The sequence below is a fragment of the Equus przewalskii genome, chromosome 3 (genome assembly GCF_037783145.1).
Source record: "Equus przewalskii isolate Varuska chromosome 3, EquPr2, whole genome shotgun sequence".
Taxonomy (NCBI): domain Eukaryota; kingdom Metazoa; phylum Chordata; class Mammalia; order Perissodactyla; family Equidae; genus Equus; species Equus przewalskii.
The window spans coordinates 55,503,375-55,525,972 of NC_091833.1; the positions used below are offsets into that span (position 1 = coordinate 55,503,375).

Sequence of the window (22,598 nt, forward strand, 5' to 3'; positions counted from 1 at the left end):
TTTATTTCTTACTAGAATATGAGTTCTAATAGCATGAGTATCTTTTCTGCTTTGTCCACCCTGTCTCTCTGGCACCTGGACTAGTTCCTGGCACAACGTAGGTATTCAGATCAGATTTGTTGAATGAATGGATGGACAGAGATGACTAGAGCTACATAGTGGTAATTGGGAGAAGGAAAGATTAAATCTTCAAGGGAAAGAGAAATAACCCCACCAATTTTCTTCCTCTAAGAATATAGATCTTTTTTGCCTAAGGTTTTGGTTAGGTGAGCTTTATTTGCATGTTTGAAGGGAAAGGAGAGGAGAATTGCCAGGGCGAAAGAATTGTGAGGAGGTTGCCTGAAGTTCTGTTTCTCTCTTCCCCCAGCCTTTGCCTAGATAGAGATTAATATCAAGCATTCTTCTTCTTTTTTATTTTTATAAGACTTTATTTCTTAGAGCAGTTTTAGGTTTACAACAAAATTGAGAGAGAGGGACTGATATTTCCCATATACCCCGTGCCCCTAGAGATCCATAGCCTTTCCCATTATCAACATAACTTACTAGAATGGTACATTTTTTTTTTCTATCAAAGACGAGCCTACATTGACACATCAGAATCATTCAAAGTCCATACTTGATGTTTATATGCTATAGGTTTGGGCAAATGTGTAATGACATATATCCATCATTATAATATCATACAGAGTATTTTCACTGCCCTAAAAATCCTCTGTGCTCTGCCTGTTCATCCACCCCTCCCAACCCCTGCAACCACTTATCTTTTAACTTTCTCTATACTTTTACCTTTTGCAGAATGTCATATGGTTGGAATCATACAGTATGTAGTCTTTTCAGATTGGCTTCTTTCACTTAGTAATATGCATTTAAGGTTCCTCTGTGTCTTTCATGGCTTGATAGCTCATTTCTTTTTGGTGCTGAATAATATTCTATTGTCTGGATGTCCCACAGTTTATCCTTCCACCTACTGAAGGACTTCTTGGTTGCTTCCAAGTTTTGGCAATTAGGAATAAAGGTGTTATAAACATCCATGTGCAGATTTTTGTGTGAACCTAAGTTTTCTGCTCCTTTTGGTAAACACTAAAGAGCACAATTGCTGGATTGTATGGTAAGAATATGTTTAATTTTGCAAGAAACCACCAAACTGTCTTCCAAAGTGGCTGTACTGTTTTGCATTCCTACCAGCAATGTATGAAAGATGCTGTTGCTCCACATCCTCACCAGCATTTGGTGTTGTCAGTGTTCCAGATTTTGGCCATTCTAATGGGTGTGTAGTGGTATCTCATTGTTTTAATTTGCATTTCTCTGATGAAATATGGTGTGGAGCATCTTTTCATATGCTTGTCTGCCATCTGTAAATCTTCTTTGGTGAGTTTTGGTAAGATCTTTGGCCCATTTTTTAAGTGGATTGTTTTCTTTTTGTTGAGTTTTAAGAAAACAGTATATTTTTTATATTTTGTAAAACAGTCCTTTCTCAGATGTGTCTTTTGCAAAAATATTTTCTCCCAGCCTGTAGCTTGTCTTCTAATTGTCTTGATATTGTTGTTCTCAAGCACTCTTCTTAGTGACTTCCATTCATTAATTCATCTCAGTGAATGGGGCTTAGACAACAGTTGAGGCATGGTGAAGTAACTCACCCAAGGTCACACAGCCAGTGACCAGTCAGAGGCAGGCAGTGTGACTCCAGGGCCAGTTCACCTCTCAGTTATGACAAGTTAGTCCTTCTGCCGGCATGAACGTCTGTGCCCTGTTTTCAAGACATACAGTGATTGTTGTGTTCCTTGCACAAGAGAAATAGTTTCATGTACAGCATTTTTCATGGGGTGGAATGAATTTTAGATAAAACACTTGCCATCCACTGCTTTAGGGAAAGAGCTTTGTAACAATGATAATAATATTAACAGCATCATTAAGACTTCCTGACTTTTATTATGTGTCTCTGTTCCCTATCTATATTAACTTATTTAATTGTCACAACAACTGCATGAAGTAAATATTATTATCATCCCCATTATCAACGAGGAACACAGGCAGAGTGGGTAACTCCTTTAAGGTGAATTGGTTAACAGTAAGTAAGTGGCGGAACTGGTTTCAGTCTGTACTCATAACCACTTGATTATAATGAGAACCATAAGATATCTTACCTGTGTTCTTGTTTATACTTTCTGATTGTTTTATTTTTTAATTGATGGAATTCAGGTGGATTTTGACTATTTGTGTTTTTCTTAAATTCTACTTGATAGAGGGCCAACTAGAGGTGTTCCAAGGGGAGAAATTGCTATCGTCCATCCCTATGTGGACCACGTTTGGGGAACTAGCCATTTTATACAACTGTACAAGGACTGCCTCTGTGAAAGGTAACAGGAGATGAAATCCTGTATTTTTGAGTTGTTACACAGCGTTAAAATAACCCAAGTCACTATTGCCTCCTGAGGTTTTTGTCTCCCATTGTGTCTCATATGCTGTTATTAATAGAAGTGCTATGCTTATGAAAGGATTTATATTGAAACCTTGTCTAAATGATTTAAGCTTAAAAGAACCTTCCCATCAGATACCTGTATATCAAATAGGAAAATAGCTTTAAATTGAATGATTCCAATATTTGCTTTAATGGCCACTTCACTTGTTTACTGTGTAGACATCTGCCTTTGGCTCATCCAGAATGTTTGCTTTCTCTTCTCCATGAGGTTCTGACCATATTATAAATCAGAAAAAAATAATTAAGCCAATGAAAATGTGTATATATCAAAAGAGATATGAATTAATTAATGAGAGTTTCCATGAATGACTTTTGGGATTAGTTTAATTGCTTCTCCTTAGGGTTCCTGTTTTTGTTGACTTTATTCTTGGTGATCTGGGATTTTCTTCTGAATTACTTAGATGTAATTTTTCTCAGTGTTTGGGACTGCATTACGTGTCTCATCATTACTGCAGTGTTTGATTAAAAAAATGCAGATTCTGGGGCTTCGCTCTAAACAACTTCTGGCAATGGGGCCCAGGGATTTGCATGTTTAACAAGAATGCCAAGATGATTCTAATTCACTCTAAAGTTTAATAAACCAGAGCTTTGGATTTTGTTCTGTTTTATAGGCTCTCATTTCTCCTTTTTAAAAAAGCTTACAACCATAATTTCATATAGATGTTTTTAGACCTGCTACTTCTGCTCTTCTTCCTTTTTAGATTTTATTCTTGCTTTCTGTCTTTCCTATAAAAAAATTGTCTCCAAAAATTGTCTTGCATAGTCTCTTTGAAAATGATTTGTATACATTTTATACAAAAGTAACCGTAAAGATACCCTTAAAATATTTTGGCTCTCATTTACAACGATGTCTAAACAACATAAAAAGACATGAAAACACACTTATACACACAGAGATCTTTTACTTTCAATTTTCTGCTTGTGAAGTCTTCACTCTTTGTTTAGCTATAGGCTGGCTGGCTTTCTCCTGTATCACAGCACAAATCTGAAATACATTCTGATGATGTAGTGTGTAATTAGGAATTGCGAACTAATTTTGATATCATCCTAAGCAAAATATAATTAGAAAGGAAATTTTTTGCTACTCACTTCCAAATCGCTTCATTTCAAAGCCAAAAATGATTTTATAAAATTACCCACTATTTATATCACTACTTTCTTCTATTTGCATGTTTGTTGTTGTGGACTGTGCGTTTTTCCAAGAAATACCATTTTATGAGAATATATGAAAAATTTACTGATTAACATTTTAGAGTGTCTTCTTAATGTGGGGCTAAATAATATTTTATTATTTTCTTGATTTTTCTAAAGCTATTACCAATGTTAAAACTTGGGCACTAGATCGAGAGGTATTCCAGAATATAATGAGAAGGACAGCTCAAGCGAGAGATGAACAGTACAGAAACTTCCTTAGAAGGTAAGAAAAACACATTGGTGGAAAGAGCAGAAGATGGTGAAGCCATATTGTGGATACAAGGATTTTATCAGAATAATTACTTTACTATAGCTTCTCTCATTTAAGCACTTTCCTCGTGATTAAACCAAAGGAACAAAAGTATTCCCTTGCAGTAAATGCCACTATATATAAAAATTTTTATTTAATTCCCATTAGCCTTGTGCACTGGTTTAGTTCTCTTGCTAATTTTGCTCTTGTATTGATGGAGTCATTGTATATAGTATAGAAAAATGTGCAAAGAATCCTAAAATATTCACCTGGATTGCTCAGTTGATATTTGAAAGACATTCTATAATTTGGAAGTGGATAGCTAAAGATAATCTTTCTAATAATGCTTTGCCTAGAATACTACTAAAATTAATTTATTTTACTGTCCTTACTTGCTTTACCTGAGATGTTCTTTTTCTTATTTGCATAGCCACACCATCTTTCAAATTACTATTATTTGTAGCAAATTAACTTACCAAAAATGTTATTATGCTTGCCCTGATGGCATGGATCCTCAGAACATATTTATTTTGTGAACCGTACTGTATCCCCAACGACTTGGATGCATCAAATTATAGAGAAACAAATACTTATGTAACTGAAAAAGTCAGTTATATGTTAAAATTTTTTTTCTGGCAAATGCAATTTTCTTATTTAAACTATTTCTGCCTTTGTGGGAGCTTTGACAGTCTCTGAAGCTGCAATACGTACTGTAATGAAATGTTACCCATAAGTGGCAATAATAGTAAAATATCCTGCAGTTTCAAAAAATAACTCCTAAGTTCTGTTTGAGTATAATAATTTTATCTTGTGTAACTAGCCTGCGAAGTCAGTGATCTTCGGGCTATTCAGTGCCTAGCATATAGTGAGGACTCAATAAATAGTGAATGAAGGCATTGCTAATCAGTAGAATGTGGCAGGCATTAAGTTTCTCCTATAGAATCTTGCTGATTTACTCTCACAGAGACAATAATGACTCCTGGCAGAGGGCAGCCATAATGACAAGCAGGTGCCTTTACCTATATGCCGACCAGTGCCTTACCGTCGTGTTGTGGGGTCTACCTGAGTATAGGTGATCTCAAAATCCAACAACTGAGCAACACAGGTCAGCATTTAAAGCTAATGAATGACTCTCACACAAAAGCCAAAAAGGGATAAATAAATAAACCAGTGCTAATGGGTTGAATGTCTGAGATAAAACCTGAACCACTGGGCGTACCAGTTCATTCCCTTGGAGTCTAGTGTGTTCTGTCTTAGGGGAAGGGGCTGAGAGAATTTATTAGTACGTTTCCTTTCTTCATTTTGTTATGTCATTCAGGCATTCATTCAACAAATACTTATTGCCAGGCTCTAAACATTGTGGATTCAGTGCTCAACAAGAAAAACTTGATCTCTGCCTTCATAGAGGGGAGACAAAGAAGATTTTTCCTCATATCAATTTCCTCACTAATCCCCAAAAGTGATGGTTTACAGGAGAGAATCTTACTAACATTGTAGATCCTAGTTTGGACCAGAAGTAGAACTTTCATGATGAGCGTGTGTTAATCAATTAAAAAAAAAGGAACAGAAGTATTCCCTTGCAGTAAGTGCCACTATATGTATATATATATATATAAAATTTCTGGGGCCAGCCTGGTGGCGCAGCGGTCAAGTTCACATGTTCTGCTTCTCAGTGGCCCAGGGTTCACTGGTTTGGATCCCGAGTACAGACATGGCACCGCTTGGCAAAGGCCATGCTGTGATAGGCGTCCCACATGTAAAGTCGAGGAAGATGGGCATGGATGTTAGCTCAGGGCCGGTCTTCCTCAGCAAAAAAGAGGAGGATTGGCAGCAGTTAGCTCAGGGCTAATCTTCCTCAAAAAAAAAAAGTTCTGGTTCCCTTTTACCTTTTCATCAATAGGGAGACATATTAGAGAAATACATTTCTCTTTGTTTCATAATATACATTAAGCTCTTTCTTTTTCCATTTACATCTTTTTATTATGGAGTGTGTGATATATATAAAAGATACATAGTACATGAATTATCAAACATAATAACACAACGAGTGCTGTCAAGCCGCTGCCCAGCCTAAAAAGTAGAGAGTCAGCCCTGTTGTTGGAGTTCTCCTGTGCTCCCCAACGTCATTTCCCAGCCGCCTATCCCCTCTCCCTGGGGTAATCTATATTCTGAAGTTTAGTAATCATTCCCTTGGTGTTCCTTATTGTTTTGCTTGATTTATATATATAGCTTGATTTAGCCTATTTTTGAACTTTATAAAATTGGTCTTATTTTTGCAACTCAATTTTTTCACTCAATATTTTTTCTAAGATTCATCCATTTGGTTAGTTCAGTCATTTCTCCGGTCGTAGAGTTCCATTATATGACTACCTTAGTGCGTTTATCTGCTCCCATTGCGGGGGTGTTCCACTGTTTTGCAATTACAAATGTGTCGGATGCATACATTCTTACACACACCTCCTGGCCACATGCCTCCTGGTGCACGTGTGCAAGGATCAGTCTAGAGCTCTCTTTTCACAAATCAGATCCAGTCATGTATTTGTGGAGTAGCATTATTTTTTCCTTAGCAGTGTCAAATTTTAGATGGTAAGAAAGAAGTATTTATCTTAGAGAAATTATATTAACGGTCTTGAGTAAAAATGGGTAAAGTAGACGAGAAATTTCTCTAAAAGAACAATTTAATCTGTTGATTGGTTAATCATACTGAGTGAGATTTCTGATTATTTTTCAAATAATGTTTCAGTATTCTGTTTCATCCTCTGTATATTATCTGTAAAAATGTTTCTATTACATGCCTCTGGCTACCATTAATTTCAAAAGACAGTACAGTATGACTGATAATCAAAGATCATTTCCATGCTAATTCCTACATTATTCCCCCTTGGACTCAGTCTTTACTTAATTACAAGGATTTAGATGAAAATCTGATCCTTCTCTGGATACAGAGCTCCTCACCCATGGTAATAAGAATGAGATCTTGAGATGTGGAGAGAAACGCATTTCTGGACATGATTCACTTTGAAAACCAACAAATGTAAAATATTTTTTCGCCAAACAGACAAAATTTGATTTTTTCTCTTTATGGTATCTTACTATTTTTATTCATTTACCTATGATAAATGTCTGTGATTATATAATTTCAGTGTACTTGAAATCAATTATCTATGTGTGATATTATTTGGAGGTTTACTTTGGAAAAATAAAAGTGCATTTATTTTTTTAAATGCACATAAAGATTTTTGAATCTACATATAGGTGTGTATTTGCAGTTTAATTCAGGAAGATAATTAAATAAAGGTTTTTTTTTTTCAATTTTGAAGTGTATCCTTGCTGAAGAATCTACCTGAAGATAAATTAACCAAGATTATTGACTGCCTGGAAGTGGTAAGAAATTTTAAAGTAAAAAATACATTTTATTAAAAGATAGTATAATCTCATCATTATTAGCACTGTTGATGAATAAAAAGGAAAAGATGGTAGATCACCCATCTACAGAGGCCAAGAGCCTTTTTCTATTGTGAAAAACCTCAGACCGACTCACTGAATTAAGGGGCTGGGATGGGTTTGGGTGACTCATCTGAAATGTGTAAAAGGAAATTGGGTTTGCATGTGTAACTTGACATTTGATTTACATATTTTAATCTTTTTAGTATATTTTATAAAACTAATCCACCTTACTCAGGAGGCATTTGATTTTCTGCAATTAACATCACAATTCCTTACAGAGTTTTCATAATATGAAGGAGTCAGTGATGCATAATTAGGTAATGGAGTAGAGAAAGGGTATATTGGGGCTTTTGGTGACAGGCTTCTGAATCAGCCTGTGAAATACTCCATACTTGAAAACTAAAAACAAAACTGCACTTAAGACGCACTTTGCCTATTTTAACATCGAGGGAAAAAGAGCATATTGGAATGTGTTCAAAAACTCATATTAGGCATCACCCAGATGGTTGGTTCTAGTCCAAGACTAGTCAAGTCTTCCGTGAATAATGCTTTTATGACATGTACCTTGGATTATTATGATATGCATTGTATGAAAACCTCTTCAGAGTACGGAGATTAAAATTCAAAGCAAATAACCTCTCTCTAACTTTTTTTGGGGTCAATTTCATTGGAACCAAAATGGCTTTTATAGAATTTAAAGGAGGTAAGCAATAGTAAAGGAGTCACATGTAGACTTTAAGCTTTTATAGAGCTGTTCTCAGTGGGAGACCAAAAAACTCTGCAAGACTGATTGTTGACAGATTCATGCCTCTGTCAATCACAATATACAATGTAAACTAATATCTGTTGAGAAGGGAGCACTGACCATTTTATCCTTAAGTGTAAGTGACACCAGTAATGTTTCTATTTACAATTCATGGAACCCATCCAACAGTTTATCAAGGACAGGCCATGATGACACAGTGCCTGGCCTTGTGTCCCCAGAGCGTTCAGATATGAAGTCATTTTCAAGAGGATTGCTTGCCCTGCATCTCTTGGGATTTTCCCAGTGTAACATAACCCAATCACAGATGTTACAAATTAATAACTCATCGTAATTTCTGAGAATTTTTTTTTTAAAGCTGGAGAGGCCCTATATTTTCTTTCTTAACCAAGGAAATCTGTTTTTAATATAATGCTAATAGAGTAGATTCACCAGAGGGGAATTCCATGCTGACAGCAAATATTAAAATTTAGTATCTCTAAAAATAAGTGGTAAATTAGACATATTTATAGCAGCCACAGGCAATAGCTACAGAATATATAGATGGGGGCTCAAATCCAGTATTAATTAACACACAATTCGAGTTTGAAAGTCTCATCTTTTAAAACACCTTAGAAAGGCTTTATTATATCTCAGCATTTGCAGACGGCGGCACAGTTTTATAAAGGGCTCTTTATTCATACCTGGCAAAAAATGTGTCTCTGTAATGTGTGAAAATTCTCAAATGCGAAAGTGATTAACAAGGGTGTCGTGGGATCTGTTTAGCTCTAAGAAAAGCACATAATTTACCAGCATAACCTGGACTAATGACCCATCAACAGGGTCCTGACAACAGCCAATCACTAATGCATCGGAATTATGACAGAGCGCCTGCTGAGTTCCAGGACCAGCTGTCCCACAAACTTGCTGCATAATCTTCGAGAAAAACAGGCTGAGTCTCGAATGCTGTTTGGTAGTTGATTTGGAAGGTTTTTTATTTTTCGTGGGGGTGGGGAAAGGGGTCCGGAGTTTCCCATCACCAAGCCATTGATCTGATGTGTTTGTTAAGCTTTTGACTGTTAAACTCCTAGACCAAATAGCCCTGATTGGGCAGTGTTCCAATGGCATTTCTTCTTTTAGCTTAAGTCACTCAGAACATTCAGTTCTAGAGGCAGACGTTGCCTTTAAGCCTGTTCTTGTGGGAGAGTGGGAACAGCACCAACATATTCACTGATGTGCTCTAAGAGTTAACTAATGAACATCATGAAGCATGATACAGATTCCAAAAGCAGTGTAACTGTTAATGATAATGAAAATGATAATGTTACTTCTGCACCTGGCAGTTGTGCAGTACGGAAGACAAGAGTGGAAGGAGTTTCTGCTCCCATGTGTGGTGATCAATCCAGGAAGCATGGAATGTGACTGTAGGGCTGACCTGAGTCACCTAACTCTTTGTCACAGAGCTTTGGCATTTGACCCAGCGACCCTTTGCACTGTGACTCTGACATTTGCCATCTTGCATGGAACTCGAGGTGTAGTGGGAGCGGGACCGGGGTGGGGTGGTGTGGAATGCTCTTGCACTTACTCAGATCACCTGTGGTGCTGCTTAACAGGCAGATTTGCAGGTACCATCTCACACTTAGTGAATCAGAAACTCTGGGGTAGAGGCCCAGAAATCCACATTTTAACATTTAAATATGCAATTCTTATGCTTATTAAAGTTTGAGAAGCACTAATTTAATGTTCTGAATAGAATACAGCCGTGCCTCGCTTAATGATGGGGAGAAATGCATCGTTAGGTGATTTCGTCATACAAACGTCCTAGAGTCTACTTAAACAAACCTAGATGCTATAGCCTACCACACACCTAGCCTATATGGTACTAATCTTACGGGACCACCATTGTATATGTGGTCTGTCATTGATCGAAACGTGATTATGCAGTGCATGACTACACATATATTTAGAGTTAGCCATAGTCTGCTTCTTTATTCAGGAATTTTTCACTGTTTATCATTTTTTAAAAGTATAGTCCTCCTTTCTTATAGTTTCTGCTAACACTTGCCTAAGCCGGAGAGTTTGTCTCATTTTAATGATTACATCCAGAGCCTTAAGAAAGTTGAGATAACTGTGGATTTTGCCACAGTTTATGGACCAGTTAGTTAAACACTGGGCAGCTAGGTGTTGTAGAAAGTTCTCTAGTCCCGAGTTTAGAGATTAGAGTTTATAGTCAAGCCTCTGTCACTAGCAGCTGTCAGTTAATTGTGGTGAGCATTAGGGTCTCTTCATCTCTAAAATAAAGGGGCGGTGGACCACATCTCTAAGAGCCCTTTCGTTCCTTCAGTTACAGAAATCTATATCGTTGCCTCACCTAAATCGGAGGAATTTCTGTTGGTTTTCATTTTGTAGGCTCTGGTTCCTTGGAAATAAATGACCTCAAATCTACTAAATTTTGCCTGAATAGTTGAGAAGGTCCACCTGATCCAGATGTGTTTGCTTTCAAATTTCTAAGACGTTTTAACTATTGTACTTAGGCAAACAAAAAAAAAAAACAGCTGGTAACAACCCAAACAACTGTATGTAGTTTTTTAAACAACCAACGTGGGTACATAGTCACATGCTACAGGGAGCGTGTGTGTGTGTGTGTGTGTGTGTGTGTGAATCATAACTCTGTGTATCATCAATACCTCCTTGTAATGAAGATTTCTAGCCATGCTCTAAAGATTCTAAATCATTGGCTCACTTCTTTGTCTTCCATCACCTTGGATTTTTCTTCTGGTTTTATGTATTCTATTTACATGCACTTAGACTCTAGCATTTTGCTAGATTTGTGGCTGTTTGTATAGTTTTCTTCTTACCTGTACCTCTCAATCTGCCCTGGAATTGATTTTCTTATTTCCCACTCTTGCCTAACACTAAGTAACTACTCTCAGGGTTTCTAACATCTTTTAAAACATCTTTTCAGACTGACAGATGAATTGAGGGTCACAACTCGTCAGTAGGCCATAAAAGCAATTTAGAGGAACATTTTTTTAATATCAGAATAGTAAGTATAAGTATTGTTTAAATATGTTTCAATTTTATATAAATATCCCTATGTGTGCATGCTCACGTTTGTGTGTTTTAGCATACATGTAAAATATGTTTCTTACTGTAGAAAAGAATAAAAAATGTTTGAAAACCATTTCTTTACAGGGTAGAGTCTATGGCTTCTTGGTCCTCCAAGGGACCCCTTTGCAGTGTAACCACAGGGCAATAACGACACTGTTTGCATTTCTCTTTTTGGTCTTGGTGACCACCCTGGCTAGACTGGCTGCACTCCCCAGTTGACAAACATTGGCCAGTCTAGCATCATAGCCAGTACTTGCCACTATATATTTTTGGTCTGACCTACATCCACAGCCTGTCCTGATCTATGAAGTTACTGTCAACACACTGGGAGGTATTATTTATCTTCCTCCTGTGGTTTTGGGTGACAAAGAATTATCCCTGGGAAAAATACCACTAGGAAGGTTGCCCCTTAGGAAACAACAAAGCTCTTTCTCAGTGTTTCCTTTCAAGCTTCTCCGTTTTAATTTATCTGGCTGACAGGACTTAAAGCTGCACATCCACACACACCAGAGACTTTATAATAACTAAAGAGCAGCCTACCAGCACTTCAAAAATTCTCCTGTTCCTTCTGCTCCATGTGGGTAATGGGGACTGAGATGAGATGGGAGCAGGAGAGACTGGAGAGCAGAGTGAAACAGGAACATCTAACATGGCACCAGCAGCTTTAGAAAAGAGAAGAACGTTAGCTACGTAATGAAGAAACCTGGACTGCAGTGTCGTGGTCACTCGCTTAACCTCTAAGGGTCATAGTCATCTCAACTGTAAAATTGAGCTTGTATACCATGAAAGTTTGTGATAAAGCTAAAATGAGAAAGAATAAAGAGTTGGAGTATGCAAACTATGTTGCCAAAAAACTCAAAATATCATCTTCCAAATAAAATAGAAGTTTGTCTCTTGCTTATATAACAGTCCAGGGAGGGTGGTCCCTGTTGGCTCCAAAGATTCATTCAGGAAGCCAAGCTGATGGCTACTCTGTCGTTTTCCACATGGGCTGTCCCGCAAAACCTCTCTGGGCTGTGCCATTACAATTGGGGGAAAAGTATGAAGTCACATCCCTGAAATGGTTCATGGGCCTGGGGAGGTGGCACACATCTCTTCTGCTCAGATTCTTTTAGCTGCTAGTTCATCACATGGCCATAGTTAACAGCAGGGAGGATGGATAGTGCAGGTCACTGTGGAAGACGTTGATGACCAGCTCACAGCCTCTTTCACAGGAATTAACAGTCACCAGGTGCCCAGTGTGTACCAAACATGCCACCAGGTGCTTTAGATACACTATCTCACCTAGTCCTCAAACAACGTTATAGGTATGGTAGGTCATATTATCTTTTTTTATTATTATTATTGTGGTAACATTGGTTTATAACGTCATATAAATTTCAGGTGTACATCGCTATATTTCAGTTTCTCTGTGGATTACATCATGTTCACCATCCAAAGACTAATTACAATCCATCACCACACACGTACTGAATCACCCCTTTTGCCTTCCTCCCTTCGCCCTTCCCTTCTGGTAACCACCACTCCAATCTCTGTCTCTTTGTGATTGTTTCTTGTTTTTATCTTCTATTTATGAGTGAGATCATACGGTATTTGACTTTCTCCCTCTGACTTATTTTGCTTAGCATAATACCCTCAAGGTCCATCCATGTTGTCACAAATGGCCAGATTTCATCTTTTTTTGTGGCTGAGTAATATTCTGTTGCGTATGTGTACCACATCTTCTTTATCCATTTATCCCTTCGCAGGCACCTAGGTTGCTTCCAAGTCTTGCCTATTGTGACTAATGCTGCAGTGCACATAAGGGTGCATGTATATTTATGCGTTCGTGTTTTCATGTTCTTTGGGTGAATACTCAGCAGTGGAATAGCTGGATCATATGGCAGTTCTATTCTTAATTTTTTGAGGAATCTCCGTACTGTTTTGCATAGAGGCTGCACCCATTTGCACTCCCACCAGCAGTGTATGAGAGTTCCCTTTTCTCCACATCCTCTCCAATACTTGTTGTTTCCTGTCTTGTTAATTATAGCCATTCTGATAGGCAGTGAGGGGATATCTCATTGTAGTTTTGATTTATGTTTCCCTGATAGTTAGTGATGTTGAATATCTTTTCACATGCCTGTTTGCCATCTGTATATCTTCTTTGGAAAAATGTCTGTTCAGATCTGTTGCTCATTTTTAATTGGGTTTTTAGTTTTTTTGTTGTTGAGATGTATGTGTTTGTTATATATTTTGGATATTAACCCCTTATCAGATATATGGTTTGCAAAATCTTCTCCCAGTTGTTAGGTTGTCTTTTCCTTTTGTTGGTGGTTTCCTTTGCTGTGCAGAAGCTTTTAGTTTGATGTAGCCCCATTTGTTTATTTTTTCTTTTGTTTCCCTTGCCTGGTCAGACACGGTACTTGAAAATATGCTGCTAGGACTGATGTCAAAGAATGTACTGCCTATATTTTCTTCTAGAAGTTTAATGTTTCCAGGTCTTACATTCAAGTCTTTAATCCATTTTGAGTTAATTTTTGTGTATGGTGTAAGATAATGGTCTACTTTCATTCTTTTGCATGCGGCTGTCCAATTTTCCCAACACCATTTATTGAAGAGACTTTCCTTTCTCCATTGTATGTTCTTGGCTTCCTTGTAGAAAATTAGCTGTCCATAGGTGTGTGGGTTTGTTTCTGGGCTCTCGATTCTGTTCCATTGATCTGTGTGTCTGTTTTTGTGCCAGTACCACATATGCTGTTTGGGTTACTATAGCTTTGCAGTATATTTTGAAATCAGGGAGTGTGATACATCCAGCTTTGTTCTTTTTTTCTCAAGATTCCTTTGGCTATTCGGGGTCTTTTGTTGTTCTATATATATTTTAGTATTCTTTGGTCTATTTCTGTGGAAAATGTCATTGGAACTTTGATAAGGATTGCGTAGAATCTGTAGATTGCTTTAGGAAGTATGGACATTTTAACTATGTTCATTCTTTCAATCCAAGAGCATGGAATATCTTTCCATTTCTTTGTGTCTTCAATTTCTTTCAACAGTGTTTTATAGTTTTCAGTGTAGAGATCTTTCACCTCTTTGGTTAAGTTTATTCTTAGGTATTTTATTCTTTTTGTTGCAGTTGTAAATGGGATTATATTCTTAATTTCTCTTTCTGCTACTTTGTTGTTAGTGTATAGAAACACAACTGATTTTTGTATGTTGATTTTGTATCCTGCAACTTTACCATATTCATTTATTATTTCTGGAAGCTTTTTGATGGATTCTTTAGGGTTTTCTATATATGAAATCATGTTGTCTGCAAATAGTGACAGTTTCACTTCCTCCTTTCCAATTTGGATCCTTTTTATTTCTTTTTCTTTCCTGCTTGCTCTGGCTAGCACTTCTGATGCTCTGTTAAATAAGAGCAGTGAAAGTGGGCATCCTTGTCTGTTTCCTGTTCTTAGAGGGATAGCTTTCAGTTTTTCTACATTTATAATTATATTAGCTGTGGATTTGTCATATATGGCCTTTATTATGTTGCAGTACTTTCCTTCTATACCCATTTTATTCGGAGTTTTTATTGTAAATGGATGCTGTATCTTGTCCAATGCTTTCTCTGCATCTATTGAGATGATCATGTGATTTTTATTCTTCATTTTGTTAATGTGATGTGTCACATCAATAGATTTGTGGATGTTGAACCATCCCTGCATCCCTGCTGTAGAGTCCCCACACACTCCACCAGGTCAGGCCTGCCCCACAGAGGCAGAGCCACTGGCCTGGCTGCAGAGGTTCCAGGCTCCTGGCCTATGCAGGCCCAGGGTTTGCTGTTGGGTGGGGCTGGTCACTCGGGTGGGCTGCTTGTCCTGGCTGAGCTGGGTTTAATTGGTGCTCTAGTGGGTAGGGCAGATTCCTGGGCTAAGAGGCCAAGGGAAAAGTTCTAATGGCATCTGCCATCGTCTGTGTGAGCACACCTGTACTAGGTCACAATAATGGCTGCCACCAATGTCTCAGTCCCTGGAGAGGTCTCATCTCTCACTGAGATGCACCCAGAGCCTATCAGGTGAATCTCTTTTACAGCAAAGGATTGTGCACCTTTCTTTCTGTTTTTTTTTTAAGTTGCTTTCTGAAATGAGTGAATTTGTGCATGGGCCCTTTAAGAGCAGGCTTTTTTTTTCCTTATGTTAGATAGCTTTTCTGGGGGTATTCCCCGTTGTTGTTAGTAGCCAGCAAAGCCAGACATTATGACACTTGTCTTGATTGTGCTGAGTCCAAAAGCTACTTATAGCTGTAACGCTCTCCCACTCAGATCCCCCACTCCTCCAGGGAAGGCTTTGTATCTTAGGATTGCTCCCAGCTGGCTGTGAAGCAATGTGGCTCATGATGGTGATGTTTTTTCTCTCCAGAAAGGAATTTCTGCCTCTTCCACCTCAGTAACCACTGTCCCTTGTTGCGGGGATTCTGTTTATCCAGTTTTCAGTTCTCTCTCAGGGGTACTTGTTCCAACAGTATTTGTAAATTTGTTGTGTCCGTGGGAGGAGGTTAGTTCGGAGTCTGCTTACACTGCCACCCTGACACTGTCCTTAGGTCATATCATCTTAATTTTTACGGAAAAGGAAACTGAGGTGTAGAGGATTGAAGTACCAGCTAAGCAAACCATGATGCTCCTCCTTAACATGGCAATCACTAATTGAAGGCTCACTATGTTTTAGATGCTTTTAATTCATCAAAAAACAATGTCTTTAATTGGCTTATTGTGATAGGCAGAATGGACCCCCCAAAAAATGTCCAAACCCCAATCCCTGGAATGTGTAAATATATTATGTTACATGGCAAAAGGGACTTTGAAGATGCAATTAAGGTTCAGGACCTTAAAGTTGGGAGATTATCCTGGATTATTGTGGTGGGCTGAGTATAATTAGATGAGCCCTTAAAAGCAGAGAATTTTCTTTGGCTGGAGCCAGAGAGATGCAGCAGAATTGGAAGTCAGAGAGATTCCAAATGTAAAAAGAATTTCTTCTCACATAAGAAGATGTGCCATTACTGGTTCTGAAACTTAGGGGTCTCTGTGCAAGGACCAGAGAGAGGTCTCTGGTTTCTGGGAGCTAAGGGGCAGCCCCTGGCTGACAGCCAGCATGGAAATGGGACCTTATCCTACAACCGTGAGGAACTGAATTCTGCTGACAACCTGAATGAGCTTGAAAGCAGATATTTCCCCTGAGCCTCAAGAAAGGAACACAGCCCTACTCACCTTGAGTTCAGTCTTGAGAGACCCTCTGCAGAGAAGTCTAGTTGAGCCATGTTGTGCCTGGACTCTGACCCAAAGAAACTGGGAAATAATAAATGGGTATTGTTATTAAGCCACGTGCTGTGTGGTTATTTGTTACAGCAGCAGTAGAAAACTAATGTGCTTCTCTTCTCTAAATCCTTTGAAGGTGAATGTTCGTATGTGAATTTTATGAATTGGTGGAAGTGAAATTCCAAGCAGAACTGGGATTTGAATATAGATCTCTTTGGCTTCAAAGGACTTTAGCCCTAAGATATTTTGTTTCCTTCCCTGAAATGTTGAAATGTCTTGTAAAATGTACATCGTGCTATTTAAGTAAAAGATATGTTTGTTAGTATTAGGAGTAATATTTATTCCATAAATATAAATAGGTTTTAAGAGTAAATGACCAAAATGATATTGAAATATAGCAGATACAAAAGTAGTTTTGTTTGGATTTTATTTTCAAGCCTAAAAGAAAAACAAGAGAGAGCTATTATGTTGTTAATTAGGACCTCTTAAAAAATTAAACAAGCCCATTTTTGTTTGTATAAATACTTAAGAGATCTATTTTAGTTCTATGACTTTGAGACAATATCAAATTAAAGCCAAGTACAAGTGGACAGTTTAATCCATGTTTTGTTTTCTAAGAGACTGAATTGCTCTTTTGGTCTGACAGGTGAATGAATTTTCTCTGGCCAAGAATTCTCTGATCACACACACACGTATGAGGGCAAGAAAGAAAGACGTGACAATTTGAGATTTCATGAGGATAAACCTACATTGAAGAATAGAATTTATATGTAAAAAGTTCCAATGTCAATCTTTGTGATGATAAATCTTTAGAAAGAATCCATATGAAAGAGCTGTTTACTGTGTGTGTAGAATTTTCTAAGCAGCTGCTCTTCAAGGGATTAGAAATTGGGGCTGATGTTCCTAATATCCAATGAGGGTAGTATTTTCAATTTGTTAGATAATTATTTGTTCTTTTTCTAAACTCTAGACCTAGTTCAGACTGTTGCAGATCATGAAATGGTTTATATTTCGATTATTTAGGTGGAAGCTGACCCGTGTATCAGTGGTGATTGCCTTGCTCTCCTTTCTCTTCATGTCGTCAATGTCCATGCCTGAAATTCAGTATTCCGGGGGAATTTTTTCTGTGAAAGATAAACATAAATTCAGATAAATCCAAAGTATCCTTACTTTTTCACAGTTTACCACTGCAATGTTAAAAAAAAGATTACAGTTATAATAAGGAAAAAGATAAAAGAAACAGGTGTGGAATGCTGATTTCAGAGACACAAGCTGTTCTATTTCCTTATATCTTCATCTGTATGTCCTCACTGGATCTAACCTTTTCTTTTTCTCTCATCCCAACAGGAATACTATGACAAAGGAGATTACATTATTAGAGAGGGCGAGGAAGGAAGTACCTTTTTCATTTTAGCAAAAGGAAAGGTAAATATTAGTTAAAGCTTACTTCACGTAAATCAAAAGTTTTTTCAAGTCAGTTTGCCATCAACACAGCGGTGCTCTGCATCGCATCCTAAGAGGTCTTCTTCGGTGACTGGTGAAGGAGCTTCTTCCCAGAAGAGACCTATGGGGTTTGGTCTGAATGCTGGGTTTGGCGGCACAGAACACTTGTGATGGGTTCCAGCTGAGACAGTAACTTCTTGGTGACCTTAGGCAGGTCACTTGACTTTCTTTGGACCTTGTCTCATTGTGTATAAAGTGACTGGATGATTTCTAAGGTTTTTTCTAGCTGTGAGGGTGTGATTCTCAGTCAGCCCAAGGGTCCTAGATGAGGGCTGGAACATTTTTCTGTCGAACAGATATGACGAGCAGCAGGTAGAGGAGAATGACCTTGGCATTTGAGGATAGCAGTGTCCAGACATCAAGCTGTAGAACGATATGGCTCAGAACTTTGTTTCATACAATAGCTCAAGTTGATTTAGATGCTGATGAAGATTTTATACTAATATATGCAATAGATCTTTACCTAGATGTTGGGTGGGTAACGTGTTGCCAGTCGCTCCTATGTTGACTCTTAACAATGCTCCTCAGAGAAGAAAAGCATTTGTGAAATTCTGCAGGAAAGAGTAGACTTGAGCACGTGTGTCTATAAACTGTCGGACTTTCACAAATGTCCTTTCTTCCACGGAAGAGTTTATCATCAGAGAGTCAGGCACTGCCCTCGGTAAACTGGTTTATGGTTGAACTTTGAACTGGGCCCCCAGTAAAGGAAAAAAATTAACAAAATAGTTTCAAACCTCAGAAACTCTTCAACGCTCAGAAACGCTTTTTATCATTTCTCCCCAGCCTGGACCCCATGCTTTGAAAGAATTCTGCCTAATAAACAGATTGCATGTATTTATTTTTTTAAATTTTAGTTCATTGTAATTTAGATAAATGGTAATCAGAATTTCTAATCAGCATGAAGCAACCCTTGTTACTATGTTGAATTGGAATAATTCTAGCCACAAACAATGGTGAAGTTTTTGTTTGGCTCTGCCATGTGGGTTCGTAAACCTTCCTGGGCCGTGGATCACGTTGAGACACACATGAAAGCTGTGGACCCTTCTCCGTATCCACATTTTTTGTTCAGTTTTAGAGGGCCCCCAGGATTCAGTGAGTCGGTGGTGGATACCAGATTCAGAACTCCTCATACTCAGTCTTATTCTTCATTCGTCATTTCTGTTTGGCTTTTTGAAATAAAGTTCCCACAGGACCATTATTACGTGCTTTGAGGATCCCTAGGAAGGAGTCACTGGATTCACATAAAATTTTTAGCTTTGGGAGGTGGGGTTTAAATGGAGAATCTTCCTCTTAGAGAGGGTGGAGTCATTTGATTGTGTTAAATCACAGGATTTCTCAGTCCATCCGGAGCAGACTGTGGTTAGATTGTCCTAACTTTGGCAAAATTTAAGCAAAGACTTGTCTTTTTTTCCTTATTGAGTCAAGTTTATAGAGATCTGGGGGATGTGCTTGGATGGATATACGTTCAGATGCTCCTTTTCTTTTCTCTCTCTGCTTTTAATTGTTTGACATCGTTTAGGTAAAAGTCACCCAGAGTACAGAGGGCCACGATCAACCACAACTGATAAAAACACTGCAGAAAGGAGAATACTTTGGAGAAAAAGCTCTTATCAGGTGAATCTGTGAATTTATATACCATACTTAAATAATTCTTTGACTCTTTTGTGTATGCAACTACTGATTTAGAGTTGTTAAATTAAGCTACCAAACTAATGGCAGTCCAGGAATTAAACAAAAATTTTAACCTGACTTCTAAAAAACTTCAGTATTATGCAGCAAAGAAGTATACTAATTTTGCACAGGAAATAAATCGGAAAGTCTTCAGTTTGCTAGTGAAAATAAAATTGGAGTTCTATTAGAATTTTTAGTTTAAAAAAGTCTCTTTTAGTTTAAAAAAGAGAAAGAGATTACAGAAGTGAAAATTATAATCTTCCCTTAAGAATGAGTTTTTATATTTCCAAGGTTTGAAATATTGCCCTCTCTTCCTCCTTTTAAAAAAATTGTCAAATAAATGACTTTACATAGTTTGTGTGTTTTTAAATCATCATGCCAAAGGTAATATTTTCTTAAGAATTTTTATCAGCTCAGAAACAACTCAAAATAGTGTATTTGAAATTTCTACCTGAACCTTAGGTCTTTTGAGATATGAGTCTATTTACTGTTGATCTAACTTCTAGAAGAAATATTTATAAAAATTAATCAAATGGCTCAGGAGATACTTTGTTCTTCCTGGAACTCAGAAAACAACCTTAAGTCTGAAGACATACATTTTCTTAAATATTAATAACTTTATAAAAGATCAAGTTAAAGTTTGAGTAACATACTTTTTGGAGTTATATATATTTTTAAATGCATACTTGAAATTAGTTAAGAAATCTATAAAAATGTATGTTATGACTAAATGATTTTGTTTCAGATTTATGCTTATAAAAAGGAGTGGTATTTCTGTTCATTTATCTTCCTCCTACCTTTTCTCTGGGAAGCCTAGTTCTGCTGATTTGTATGTCAGGATTACATAAGTAAAGAGCAAAGAAAAGGTCTTCATAAATTCATATCTGAAGACAAATTTCATTATTTAAAAATCATGGAGTTCTTTTTTTAAAAAAGAAAATCCAAGTATTTAAACTTTGTAAGTTACAGCTATTACTAAACAATTCAAAAATGAAATTTTAAAGACAAGTTGAATTTTACTTTCCATTTTCTAGGTGGTAATGAACTTATTTCAATAATGGGGAAATTGTCCTTTGTTTGTTTGTGGCAAAATAGAATACACTCATGCAATGTAATCATGTAATATCATTATTCAAGACTTCAATGTATTTGTTCTTAGCATTCACAGATTATTTTTCTCATGCCTCCAAGCAAAACAACTAAAGTTCAAAAGTGCAGAGAACTTTATAAATGTGCTATAGAGTCAAAATAACTCTTGAAAGGAAATATGCTGTCTGGTTTTGCTGGGTCTGAAATAATTTATGCTGTATGTTGCAGCTAGCCAGTTACAGTGTTTTCCCATGAGAAACATGGGAATTTATACTTAATATAGACACCCAAATCCCCTAAGCATTTGAAAGCATAAAGCTAAAATCAATGTGAAGGAGAGCTGGATACAAATATTTCTACAGTTTTGTGCATTTTTATGCTGTCGCTTTTTAGGGCCACTGACTATGACTCAATGTTCCTTATATTCTATATATTTCCATGACTTGACATTAAATAGTCCCAGGAGTTCTTTCAGAATTTTATGTGCAAAAATAAGTCCACGGCACTTACAGTTCTTGTGAAAGAAACATATGTGTATTTGTAAACATCTAATACTTATAAAGTGTTTGCAGAAAATATTCCTAGTCAAAATGATGACACTGACAAGTGAAAAGGATGCTATACTTCTCTACATCCAAGATCATATCTATAGCTATATATCTATAGATATCTACAAACATGCAAGTTCAGTACAAATTACCCAGCTCCCAATTCAAAAGCCCATGAAGCTGAACTGCTTTCACTCATGCCTTCTAGCAAGGACCCTATAAGCTTGGGAGGGACTGCGGGTTTGTCACAAGGTCTCTGGATGCCAGCTATGTGGATGGGGGACTTCTTTGGAATGGTAGAGGTGGGCTGACAGGGTTTTCCCTGTCCCATCACGAAGGAAAATAAAAGAACTCTACTTTGTGTGATGCCATTTTTTATGAAGTTGCTTAGAGCAGTCTCAATATGCTTGCTGCTCCAGCTGACCTTAAATGAATCTCAGAGCACTGGGTACCATATGGGTGTAACTTTTTTCAGTGTCTTTAGTTCATAACAACAGAGGGAGGAAACTAACATCAATAACAGTCTAAAGAAATACTTTACCTGATGCTTGACCCATTGGTATTCATTAGGTAATTAAATTTACCACCATTGGATCATAAGCCATAATTCATTGTATTTAAGTTATTGATTGTAAGATGCATCATTATATTATGTATTCCTGGGAAAGAAAGACGATGCTCTTAATGACACAATGACTCATTATCGATTGTAAGACATGCTCTGATTTCAGAGATTCTAATAGAAAATGTACATCTTAGATTCTATGGAATGAAGGTATTTTAGTATTATTTAATTCATTGAGTGATATGGCACCCAAAACACTTTCTTTGGGTTTTATTCTTGATTGATTTATTATATATTAATTACTTGAATATTTTTCAAATAAGTGTCTTTGATCAGTTAATTTCCGTTTTGCCTGCTTATTAATTAGCAATTCCCGTGTGAGCCCAATGAGAGCTATTTTGTTTTGGCTGACAAGTGCAGAGTGAGATTCCATACACAGCTGAAGTCACTGATTCCTCCATGTTCCCACTGCAATTTTCTTCTTCTCCTCTAAATTCCTTGTGTACATAACCTTTATTGGGACACATTTCAAGTCCTTTTTTTGGAAAGAGGTGGAATATAAATTATGATGTTAAAAAAAGCATAGTCTTTGGAAGGTTTAACTGTTTTCTAACTGTAGGAAATTGACTTTCCTGTTTTTGTCTGCAGTGAAGATGTCAGATCAGCTAACATCATAGCTGAAGAAAATGATGTCGCCTGCCTGGTTATAGATCGAGAGTGAGTATACTGA

The 22,598-nt window shown here is 37.2% G+C and overlaps 1 protein-coding gene across 1 annotated transcript in view; it reads left to right on the top strand.

Annotated features, from left to right (window-relative positions):
* The window catches only part of PRKG2 (protein kinase cGMP-dependent 2), a 99,910-nt gene that overhangs the window by 31,884 nt on the left and 45,428 nt on the right, over positions 1 to 22,598 (top strand). Inside the window, exons 4-9 of the mRNA XM_070612713.1 lie at positions 2,244 to 2,357; positions 3,791 to 3,896; positions 7,244 to 7,307; positions 17,840 to 17,917; positions 19,515 to 19,609; positions 22,517 to 22,585. Of these exons, the coding sequence (XP_070468814.1) occupies positions 2,244 to 2,357; positions 3,791 to 3,896; positions 7,244 to 7,307; positions 17,840 to 17,917; positions 19,515 to 19,609; positions 22,517 to 22,585 (526 nt within the window). The remainder of the gene's footprint in view (positions 1 to 2,243; positions 2,358 to 3,790; positions 3,897 to 7,243; positions 7,308 to 17,839; positions 17,918 to 19,514; positions 19,610 to 22,516; positions 22,586 to 22,598) is intronic.